Source organism: Silurus aristotelis, assembly GCF_946808225.1.
Source record: "Silurus aristotelis genome assembly, chromosome: 24".
Lineage (NCBI taxonomy): Eukaryota > Metazoa > Chordata > Actinopteri > Siluriformes > Siluridae > Silurus > Silurus aristotelis.
Genome location: NC_139597.1, coordinates 14,936,806 through 14,949,243, shown reverse-complemented (window position 1 = coordinate 14,949,243; position 12,438 = coordinate 14,936,806). Strand labels below are relative to the sequence as shown.

Genomic DNA, 12,438 nt, shown 5'->3' with positions numbered 1-12,438 from the left:
CTGAGCTCCAGAGATGCAGTCGGGAGATGGGAGAAAGTTGTAGAAAGTCAACCATCACTGCAGCCCTCCACCATTCGGGGCTTTATGGCAGAGTGGCCCGACGGAAGCCTCTCCTCGGTGTAAGACACATGAAAGCCCGCATGGAGTTCTCCAAGATGGTGAGAAATAAGATTCTCTGGTCTGATGAGACCAAGATAGAACTTTTTGGCCTTAATTCTAAGCGGTATGTGTGGAGAAAACCAGGCACTTCTCATTACCTGTCCAGTACAGTCTCAACAATGAAGCATGGTGGTGGCAGCATCATGCTGTAGGGGTGTTTTTCAGCTGCAGGGACAGGACGACTGGTTGCAATCAAGGGAAAGATGAATGCGGCCAAGCACAGGGATATCCTGGACGAAAACCTTCTCCAGAGTGCTTTGGACCTCAGACTGGGCTGAAGGTTTACCTTCCAACAAGACAATGACCCTAAGCACACAGCTAAAATAACGATGGAGTGGCTTCACAACAACTCCGTGACTGTTCTTGAATGGCCCAGCCAGAGCCCTGACTTAAACCCAATTGAGCATCTCTGGAGAGACCTAAAAATAGCTGTCCACCAACGTTTACCGTCCAACCTGACAGAACTGGAGAGGACCTGCAAGGAGGAATGGCAGAGGATCCCCAAATCCAGGTGTGAAAGACTTGTTGCATCTTTCCCAAAAAGACTCCTGGCTGTATTAGATCAAAAGGGGGCTTCTACTAAATACTGAGCAAAGGGTCTGAATACTTAGGACCATGTGATATTTTAGTTTTTCTTTTTTAATAAATCTGCAACAGTGTCAACAATTCTGTGTTTTTCTGTCAATATAGGGTGCTATGTGTACATTCATGAGGAAAATAAATGAACTTAAATGATTTTAGCAAATGGCTGCAAAATAAAAAAGAGTGAAAAATTTAAGGGGTCTAAATACTTTCCGTACCCACTGTATATATATATATATATATATATATATATATATATATATATATATATATATATATATATATATATATATATATATATTTTTTTTTTTTTTTGCGCTGATTTGCACAGTTAATTAACCTGGAATGTAAATCCACTGCTCGGAGAAGTTCCCTCACTCATAAACTCAGAAAGGAGAGGCATGGGTTGGGTAACCTCACATCAATAAAGAAAGCTGAATCCAAATTAAAATGATGGATGACCTCAGGAGCCCAATTCAGAAAAATAGGAAAGAAAGAAGTAGGGGGAAAACGTGCGAAAGATAAAAGTGTGCATGCAGCTCTATCACTCATCTCGTTAACGAGAATAGGATAATAACATTAATAACACGTTGCTTAATCAACTCAGTTTATGTGAAAAAAACTCTGTTACTCTTAGCACACAAATTCATTCATAGATCGATATTAATGGGTTAAATACTGAATGATATTTAATAAATTATCATGAGCCCTAAACCTGCTGTTCAACAACTTTAAAAAATCATGCCGATCTGTTGTGTAGGACTTGATGTTGATATCCCTTGATACATACTTGAGGCACCGATGAGACTCTGTGGGATGGTCTATTCGGTGGTGGCACCCTCTGCCACACTACTCCTCAGTCCTTCCTACTCCTGAGGTGGCTCCTTCTCAACTCATTATACTGAGGCACCGCTAAGACTCTGTGGAAAGGTCCACTGAGTGATGGCACCCTAAAACAATTACAACCTAGTTGGATTGTAGTTGAACAACACTTACTGATTTGGTCATCTTCAATTGAGGTGATGTCATAAAGGTTTTTTGTGAGTGTAATGTTTAGTAAGGGGGATCTCCAGTGCAGCTAAAGGTTCATTTAAAAGACATATACACTGCCCATCCAAAAAAAATTAAAAAGTCACCATCTGATTTAACTAAGCAAAGTGGTAAGAGTCTCCCACTGGATAATTACTGCATGGATGATTATGTTTCAGCTGGCAACAAATTATTTAACTCTAACTGATTCAGTGAAAAGCTTGTTCTAAAAACAACCATGTCGGAAGACGCATCCTGTGGTTGTAGAAAAGATGTTAATCTGTTTATGAAGGTTCAAATTATTGGCATGTATCAAGCAAAGAAAACATCTAAGGAGATTTCTGAAATTTAAAAAAATTAGGCCATGAATCATGAATGATCGTGATTGGCAATTAAATCGTAAAAAACAACAGTAGAACTCACGGCTATCTTTAATAGTGAAAGTAAGAGCATTTCCACATGGACAATGCGAAGGGAACTCAAGGGATTGGGACTAAACCTCAGTGTAGCCTTAAGAAAACCACTTGTTGGTGAGGCTAATCGAAAAAAAAAAAGGCTTGGTATTTGCTAGGAAGCATAAGGATTGGACTCTGGAATAATGGAAAATGGTCATGATGAGTCCAGATTTACCGTTCCAGAGTGATAGGCACATCAGGGTCAGAAGAAAAAGACGGATGAACTGATGCACCCATCATACCTTGTGCCTACCATACAAGCCTGTGGGGGCAGTGCTATGATCTGGGGAAGCTGCAGTTGGTCAGGTCTCGGTTCAGCAAGGTTATGTGCCTAAAGAATGAGGTCAGCTGACCACCTGAATATAATGAATGACCAGGTTATTGCATCAATGGATTGTTTTTTCCCCGATTGCAAAGGAATTATCCAAGATGGCAATGCCAGGACTAGGTTTAAATTGTGAAAGAGTGGTTCAGGGCATGATGAGACATCATCATCATGAGACATCATTTTCACACATGGAATGGCCGTCACAGATTCCAAACCTTAACCCGATGGAGAATCTTTGGGATGTGCTGGAGGAGACTTTGCGCAGCGGTCCGACTCTTCCATCATCAATACAAGATCTTGGTAAAAAATTACTATAACTCTGGATGAGAATAAATGTTGTGATATTGCAGAAGCTTATCGAAAATATTAAAGTGATATTAATACACAAAATAGAGCTGGCAGAAATGTATTGTGGTCTACTCTCAAAACATGTCTTACTCCTCCAGTGGTGTAGCTGAAGCAGAGAGCAGCTTTTCAAAGCTGAAACTAATCAATTAGGGATACTTTGGGTCATGGCGTCCGTCACCCAGGAGGTTAAGCGAAAACCGACGCTGTTGCTTGGTGGTATCTACTATCCACGAACATACAGTTCAGAGTCAGCAGAACATTTTATGAGGAATAAATGATGGAAAAAACTGAAAAGAAAGCTTTTGAGCTCATGATAATTTATTAGATATCAATCAGTGTTTAACTCATTAATATCATTCTATTAATAGATTGGTGTGTAAAGAATAACAGTTTTGTTTTACATAAACTGAGTTGATTAAGGAACAGTCTTGTGATAAAAATGATAGAAACATTAGAGCCATAATACATTTTAGTACTGTGAATACTGAAGAAAATTTAAAGGCAAATACTTTTCTACTTTTATTCCAGTAAATTTTTAAAGGGACACTTTAACTTTTACTGGAGTCATATTTTAGTTTAGTGCATCTCTACTTTTACTCAACTACATGCTACAGATTAAAACTCGCTTTTTCAATCTCAAAAATAATCAGATTTCTCTGTCTGAAACGTAAGCAATAGTGTTAGGAGAAGTTCAAATAAATTAAGCACTAGATCTCCTCACAGAAATCATTTTCTACATTAGGAAACCATTAATTGCCCATTAAGATCATAAGGCATAAAACCTACATTAACCAGCAAGCAGATCTACTGTCTAATAAAATCTGACTCAGCTATATATATCGTTTGATAAAAATCATTCAAGAGAGTACATCCCTGAATATTTGTACCTACATCCATTCAAGTAATTCTCAGCTGTAAGATTTCTGAGGTAAAAAAGAATCAAAACAGTAACAAAGGGCAACAGATAATCATAATATACCCCAAAAAACATCTAAATCCAGTGAACAAGTGCAATTAAATTTGTTTAGAGCTGAAAAAAATTAAAATAATGCAAGAGCTGGGTGTTGAGAATGATTTCATCGAAAGATCTTGTACAGGACGGAAATCCAAAGAGGCCACGTTTTATAATATATTTCTTCTTTTTTGCTGTCTCTTAATTTTCTCGTTATCACGACCCGAATTTCTCCACATAACAAATTATCACATTATCATGAGTTTTCTTGTGATCTCAACGTAAAAACCAAGTCAGTCACTTATGTGCAGTGGTGTACATTTAATTAACGTAAGTTGTTTTTTTCACGGGGGAGTGGTGGCTCCAGCGGTTGAGGCACTGGGTTGCCGATCGGAAGGTCTGGGGTTCAAGCCCCGGTATCGCCAGGCTGCCACTCTTGGGCCCTTGAGCAAGGCCCTTAACCCTCTATGCTCCGGGGGTCCCTTACGAGGGAAATATCAAGGTCCGTGACGTCGGAGTGACGTGGGGCCGCCTTCCCGTGGGCTCACCACCTGCAGGAGGGACCGTAAGGGACGGTGCTGTGAGGATTGGGCAGCAGTCGAAGGCGGGGGCCTGCTTAGACTTCTGCCCCCGCGACCCGAATTACGGATAAGCGGGAGAAAATTAATAAATGTTTTTTTCACGTATCTGTACTTTACTGGAGAATTTCCATTTGGCGAGACTATTACTTTACCTTCACTACATTTCAAAGCCAAATGTCTTTGAACTGAACTACGTTTTGTGAAATCGGTCGTTTCTTTTTATTTGTGAGAGGAATAAAAACTTAACTGGTCAAACACGAAGCGAACCACCAAACGGGGCCTGTTCCGAACTTGTTTTGATTGCCCCTCGGTATCTTTGTAGCACGGACATACAGTTCAGAATCAGTTCTACAGCAAGCAGATGCATTTTCAGAGGAATAAATGATGGAAGAAACTCTGACTTGGTTTGTGTACTTCATCCACCACTGCCTATGTGTATATTGTCAATCGTAAACACAGAGCTGTTCCAGTTTGAGTGAGTCCCTGATCAAAGTAAAAGCGAATGCGATCATTCATGATGCTGCGATGATGCATCTATGGAAAATATGTCGAGATGACAAGAAAATGCCGAGTCGTGATCACGAAAAAACAGGGAAAGAAAAATGTCGCAATGCTTGGCCTCTTAGGACTTCTGTACGTTCAGTGTATTTCCGCAAAATCTATTTTCTGTCCGAAAACTTATGCGACAGCAGCTTTTAATATTGCCAGTGTTACCACTACTAAATTAGGTTTGCCTGCTAGAATTTACCGTACGAAATCTACCAAGTTTTTAGCAAAATAACCAACGACGATGTCGTCTTCGAAGAGACGTTCAAAATGCCGCATGTTCTAGAAGGTGGAGGAGAAATGGTGGAGAAACACTGCTGGGTGGTGCTTCTGAAACTCCTTGATGAGTCGCCTCCTCTGTTTGATCGACAGCTCGTTGCTAAGCGTAATGTGCTCGATGAGCTGCTTCAGGCTGGCGAAGGTGTTCTTCTCTCGCTGCTCTTTGAACTGCTGTGCTGACATCTGCTGACAGAATGCGAACACTAAACAGCAACACAGAGAGCGGGTTTAGTGCGTGCAGTCGATCCGGAGAGCGCCATCGGCTGATGCGTTCTGAGTGCGGACTTACGCGCCACGTTATCTGGATTCCGGCCTTGCTGCAGGGTTTGTAAGGCCTTCGTCACCGCCTCGATCAGAGACAACGGGGTCTGGTATCATTGTGTCAAATCAAAACAGGCAGGCTGTAAGGTTTGCTGAAAGTCAAATAAAAGCCAGGAGTGGAGTGGAGTGAAACAGAAGTACCTTGAACAGATGTAAATGGTGATCCATGAGAAACAGCAGGAGCTGCTCACATTGAGCACGAGACACATCTTTACTCTGAAGCATAGCCTTCATAAAAGTCCTGCTGATTAGAGCCCTGTTCTCCATCTGTTCACAGACACAAACAAGACACGTTTTTGTTCTGCAATTAGGCTTAAAGAAAGCAATACATTTCGAAAAAGAGACTGAGGAGTACTTCGGTCACAATTTGGTATCTGTAGTTTGCTTATTGGGGTTTTTTTTCACAAACAACAAACTCGTTTATGCTGTTTATGCTATGAAAATAACATAAAGCATGCTTTAAAAAAAAAACAAACAATCATTTTCTCTCTCTGATCAAAGCCCTAGAACATTTGGGGGTTCCCTGTGATGTTATGGATTTTGTGTTCATTGTAATTAATATTTACAGCAGGTCTCATTATCCAAAGGTTTATACAACCGAGCACTTGAGGGTTAAGCGCTTTGCACAAAGCGCCCAACAGTGGGAACAGATTTAAACCTTTTCATCAGAAGTCCAGTGTCTTAACCACTGAGCTACTACTTGCTGTAAGGTTTTTATCAGTCTGTAACAAAGAACCTACAACCAGTTTTGTCTGGAAAACCCTCATTAAGAAAACAAAACAAAATAGTGCTTCCCTATACAATGTCAACAAAAAAAAAGTATAATGGTTCATATGACAGGGGAAGGAGTTGCTCAATAGTTAAAATGTTGGACTTCTGTTCAGACGGTCATGAGTTCAAATCCCATTTGTCCTTTGTTAAACTCACTCAAATCCTTACACTCTCCTATTTTTCCTGCTTCTAACACGTCGACTTTGAGGACAAAATGTTCACAAGCTGCCTAATAATATCCCACCCACTAACAGACACCATGATGAAGAGATAATCAGTGTTATTTACAATGTTATAATGTCAAAATATTATGTCTGGTCGATGTATGTATATATGTGTTAGATGTGCAACTTCACTCACCAGTCATTACATCTTTAAAGCTCAAGACATTTGCAGTAAGAAATAGCAACATTTATACATTTAAAAAAACACAGATTTTTAGAAACATAATATTAACCTCTTTTTAAATAAGCAACTAAACGAAATATATATTATAATAAAACTGTAATAAATAATAAACCTGGTAAACACAGAGTCAAATTTCAGGAACTGCACCGTTTTGTGTAGCTGGAAGGCTTTGGGGTCTGAAGCTTCAGCCATGAAGGTCAGGAGTCTGCGCAGTTCGTTCCTACAGCTGGTGTCCAAAAGCCGCAGCCAAAGCTGAGATGCCTTTAGAGCATCCTCGGTCCTACCCGAGTCTGATCACATTACAATGCATTTATACACAAAAAACAACAACAAAAAAACTAATTTCTAAGTATTTTCTACTGTATCATCAGTATTAAGAACAACTTTTTCCTCTATGAGGTGTTCAAGCAGGTGTTCAAGCCAGAATCACGGAAAGCTTTATACTTAGCACTATTGTATTCCGCATCAGTTTTACCAAGTAGCTTGAGGATGCCCGCGTGGATGTCCATGTACTGTCCAGCCAGCAGGGGAACTCGCTCCTGACTGCTGTAGAACTTGGAAATGGTGTCGAACAATAGTTTCTTGTAGGTACCCAGCTTCTCGCCATCATCCACAGCATGGACCTGAAGCAGCTGCTCTCCTGTCGACACGATCGTCTCGTCTGGAAACAGCTCCAGACAGTCTGCAGCCGCCGTCAGCCACGAGTCCAGTCTTTCACAGACAAAGAGGGTGGCTGTATAACAATGCTAATATACTAACATCAACAGGTTAAATATAATGACAAACCTACAAATCTATAAGTGACAGTCAGAACATGATCTGCTCCTGATTGACTTTCCAATAATCCCTAATAATGAATTTGTAATTCAAGACCTAATCTAAAACTAAACTCTTTTAAATTCATCTTTTGTTTGATTCATACAGCCGCCGTATTGGACACTGACTCTGGCAGATTGAGGACTTGGGAGACTTCCCGGTCCACACATGTGTTAGAGATGACCAGGTCATGGTTCCTCAGCAAACGCATGCGAAGAGGAGCGGATTTTGAGGGTGATGATGCCAGGATGCAGTCCAACACAGGAACCTCCACTAACTGCAACAGCTGCAGAAGGGTTTGTTGTTTCCACACTTCTTGTATGACTGCAAAACAACAACAACATGCAGATGGTCCCTGAGTTACTATGGTTCGACGTTCGATCTTACAATGACGATAGCGATACGAATACAAATATTTTAAGTTTGCGTATTGCGCCCACTGCTACATACATATATACTGTACAGCACTATAAATTGACCTGTTTTGATAAATTATATACTGTTATTTGTTAAATTATTAACAAATTACAGTGTACAATCCCATACTGATCGATTAAGACTCATGGGTAGGCTGTGCCATGTCTCGAATATTTTCAAATTACGACGTGGTCATCGGAGCACATGTCCATCGTAAGTCGAGGACCACCTGTGTATTCGAAATGCTTCAGAAATAAAAATCCTACATTTGATTGTTAACAAACCTAACCAGACTGTTAGGAGCTTCTTAATTAAGAAAGCAACAGAATGTCTGCGTTTGGTCTAATTATAAAATCAGAAAGCAAATTTTACTCATGTCCAAAAGCATTTCCACTCATCCATCTACATCGATTGGTCATAACTTTATGACCATCTGCCTAATATTGTTTTGGTCCCCCTTTTGCTGCCAAAACATTACAGCATTAACTTCTTCAGAAATTTGAGCTACAGGAGCTCGCCTGTTGAATCGGACCACACGAACCAGCCTTCGCTCCCCAGCTGCATCAATGAGCCTCGGCCGGCCATGACCCTGTCGCTGGTTCACCACTGTTCCTTTCTTGGACCACTTTTGATAGATACTGACCACTGCAGACCAGCAACATCGCACAAGAGCTGCAGTTTTGGAGATGCTCTGACCCAGTCGTCTAGACATCACAATTTGGCCCTCGTCAAACTCGCTCAAATCCTTGGTTTTGCCCATTTTCAAGCTTCGAACACGTCAACTTTGAGGACAAAGCTTTCATATGCTGCCTAATAATATCCCACCCACTAACAGGTGCCATGATGAAGAGATAATTAGTGTTATTCACTTCACCTCTCATATCGTTATGTCATAATTTTTATGCCTGATCGGTGTATAAGTTCAAAATTTTATTCTAGGAATACACACCCTCAGAATATTTTATACTCGTTTTAAACAAGGGGTCTGCTGAACTAGGGTGAAGTATAAACGTCAGGAGTCTGCTCCGTTAGTTCCAAAAGCTGTTCAGAAACTGCGGCGCCTCACTCTTCTGGGAAGATTGTGGTCCAACATCTAGTGGGCCATAAGAGCATTAGTGAGATCAGACACTGATGTTGTGTGAAGAGGTCTGGGGTTCAGTCAGTGTTGCATCTCAGTAGGGTTGAAATCAGGGCTCTGTTTAGAACCCTCGAGTTCTCGCACTCCAATCCTTGACACACCATGTCTTCATGGAGCTCTGTTTGCGTACTGCTGAGGTCTGACTGGTGAAAAGTTCATAGACGTGGTAACAGTTCATGGAAGAACCATATATGGGCGTGATGGTCAGGTGACCGCATGTACTTTCGCTCATATAGTGTACATATGAAATGTTTTATGGGATAGAACCTTGGCTCATTTTAGCTCTATCAAAGCCTTCACCTGTCTATCATCAAGTAATTCTGCATAAAAGCAGCATGTCCTGGACTAAGACATTAAAGGTGTAGCTGTACGAGAATAAAGTCGAAATTACTAGAATAAGGTAGTAGCAGTACGCATCTATTTTCTGTTCCTGGATCCTCAGTGCGGGTTACAGTAGAAACGTAGCGTCCGTGTCTTTGATCACGATCCACATAGTCTCTTGTGAAACAACATCTCCTTTTCGAATAGCACGCAGATGTATCCATTGATATCCTTGGAGTCGACCACTGGTCGCCATTTCAGACTGCGCAATACAAGCAATTTCCGCTGCAGATGCGCCAAAAGACAAAGAATTTCCTCGCTGCTAAATTCTAACCTTTAATTTCCTCAAATTCTGTGATTTTTCTCAAAATATTACAACTTTAATCTACTATTGCTACGAAATATTTATTCTCGTCATTCCAACTTTATTATTAAAATATTTAGACTTTATCCTCGTCATTTTTTACTTTATTCTGGTATTGCTATGACTTTATTTTTGTAATCGTCGATTTAATTTTATTTATTTATATATTTTTCACGTGGGCACTAAACGGATGACAGATTTAGGATAAAATGATATATACAGAACACTACAATGTAATCGAGTGATTTTCTCCATCTCACCTTGTTTTGAGAGACAGGTAGTAGATAAACCAACACGATTCAGGCCAGAAGGCATCGATGGTTGCAGGTTAATGGTTTTCAAAATTCTCTCCACCCTCCTGTCTGAGGATCCCAGTGCCCATTGATTGGAGATTGTCCTTATATCGTCAAACCTTCACAACACACACAATTATCAGCAAAATCTATTCTTTTTAGCTTGATACATTATCGACAGTTTATTTTCCTGACCTGGAGCCCTTCTTCTCCTTTCCATTTTCTTTCACGGATGTTCCATTCTCCTGATCAGCACCGCTCTTAGCCGATCCAGGAAGACCGTCGGCATCTAAAAAGCGGTACAGGCTGCAGCCGGAGTCCTCGAATGCCAGCTCTTTTTCCCTGCGAAAGAGCTTCACACCGACCGGTTCAAACACTCGAGCGTCCATGAGGGCCTGGCACAGCCTGACAGCTTTTAGGCGGGTCACATCACTGGTGCAGAAGTAGATGTTCTGCATGAGGTGGCTGAGAACCACGTCCACAGCATCAGAGCCGGTGAAGCAGTCTTTATGTACTCGCAAGTGCTGCCGGCGACGCCTGACCTCCACCTGCGTCTGTAAGGCCTCGATGATGTTACGCCACAGCTGTGTAGCTCTAAACGGTCCTGTCACAGTTCACAGAGAGAGAGAGAGAGAGAGAGAGAGAGAGAGAGAGCGAGAGAGCGAGAGAGAGAGAGAGAGCGAGAGAGAGAGAGAGAGAGAGAGAGAGAGAGAGAGAAGCGTCAAAGCCAGAATGCATTCTTTTCCTATCCCTAAGCACTCATTTGGGTTTATTCGATTTTAATTGTAATTGTATAGCGTTTACACTGATTATCTCTTCATCATGGCACCGGTTAGTGGGTGGGATATATTAGGCAGCAAGTAAACATTTTGTCCTCAAAGTTGACGTGTCTTTGTGGGATGTTTCCGGTCTGTAGTGGTCAATATCTATCAAAAGTGGTCCTAGGAAGGAACAGTGGTGAACCGGTGACACGGGTCTCACTGATGCACGCGGGGAGCGAAGGCTGGACCGTGTGGTCTGATCCAACAGACGAGCTCCTGTATCTCAATTTGCTGAAGAAGTAAATGCTGTTCAATCTCAACGAGTCAGAACTGATTTAGCAGCAAAAGGGGGACCAACACAATATTAGGCAGGTGGTCATAATGCTATGCCTGATTGGTGTATATTAAATATAGATGCTGCACAATAAATCAATTTCCTTATTATCTTATTGAAATATTTTGCATGAAATGTGTGGCCGATGGCAGAAAAAATCAGACTACCATGATACAGTTATACAGGTTACTGCACATATTTGTATTATTATTGCACTGAGAATTAGTGCTCTAAAGCCAGGATTAATAATTAAAACTCCTTTAATGTTCACCATTTTAGAGTAGCATAAATTATATATCTAGTTACTTATCAATGCTAAAAAGTTTAGGAAAACTATTATTTACAGAATATTTTAACAGATTTTCTTAGAAGGTAAGTTTCTTAGAGGTTATGACTGAGTGACTGAATCCTGGCTTGGGATAAACAGATGCACAAGGGCAGAAGAGACGGTTCCTATTCACATTAAAAATATATATTAAACTAACTTTATAGCAAAATCACAGATGGGATCGATATTTACCATTAGTATGGCAGATATCGATATCGCAGTATCGACTCGCCCTTCCTTAATTCACGCCCAGTGAAAGACAGAATGATTCAAGCGCACTTAGTTATGCTAAAGTTAATAACTGATTATAGATCATTTAACCATGGTTTCCGAATATATGATCATCTCTGAAGGAAGAGAATAAAATTGTTTAAAAGATGTTGTGATTTATTGGGGATTCAGAGCCGGTTAGCTGTAAAACTTATACCGCCGGAATTCCCGTCAAACGCAAATATAACACCTGATACCTTTGAAGTTATTAATAAAAGAGAGAGAGAAATAAAATTATCTGGACACCTGTTAGATGTCTCTTTTCGTTAAAACTTCTCGATTGACTGTTCAGTCTTCTGAACCTTGGAGTCAAATCCACCGCCATCTTCGCCAAACAGGAAGTGACGTGGTGGGCGCGTAAAACTGCGAAAAAAAAGTTGAGAAGGCTGTAAAACTTAGATTTGAGTTTTTCGGTTTTCAACATAACACAATCATACAAAAATACTAAACAGTAAATATAAGCATAAAAGGAAATAATAACAAATTATTAAACTACTACTACTATTATTATTATTACCACTACGTCCACTACTACAATTACTATTACTACTACAATTACTATTACTACTGCTATTACTACTATTACTACTGCTATTATTATTATTACTACCACAATTACTATTACTACTATTACTAC

General features: G+C 40.4%; 1 protein-coding gene across 1 annotated transcript; it reads right to left on the bottom strand.

Moving 5' to 3' along the window:
• Window positions 1-4,530: 4,530 nt before the first annotated feature.
• Window positions 4,531-12,153, bottom strand: depdc4 (DEP domain containing 4). The gene is made up of 9 exons (XM_083527827.1): window positions 12,048-12,153; window positions 10,304-10,712; window positions 10,076-10,227; window positions 7,704-7,899; window positions 7,235-7,470; window positions 6,907-7,049; window positions 5,722-5,847; window positions 5,549-5,627; window positions 4,531-5,462 (listed from the first exon to the last, which is right to left on the bottom strand). The coding sequence occupies exons 1-9, from the start codon at window positions 12,124-12,126 to the stop codon at window positions 5,263-5,265; spliced, it is 1,620 nt and encodes a 539-aa protein (XP_083383953.1). The 5' UTR covers window positions 12,127-12,153; the 3' UTR covers window positions 4,531-5,262.
• Window positions 12,154-12,438: the final 285 nt, after the last annotated feature.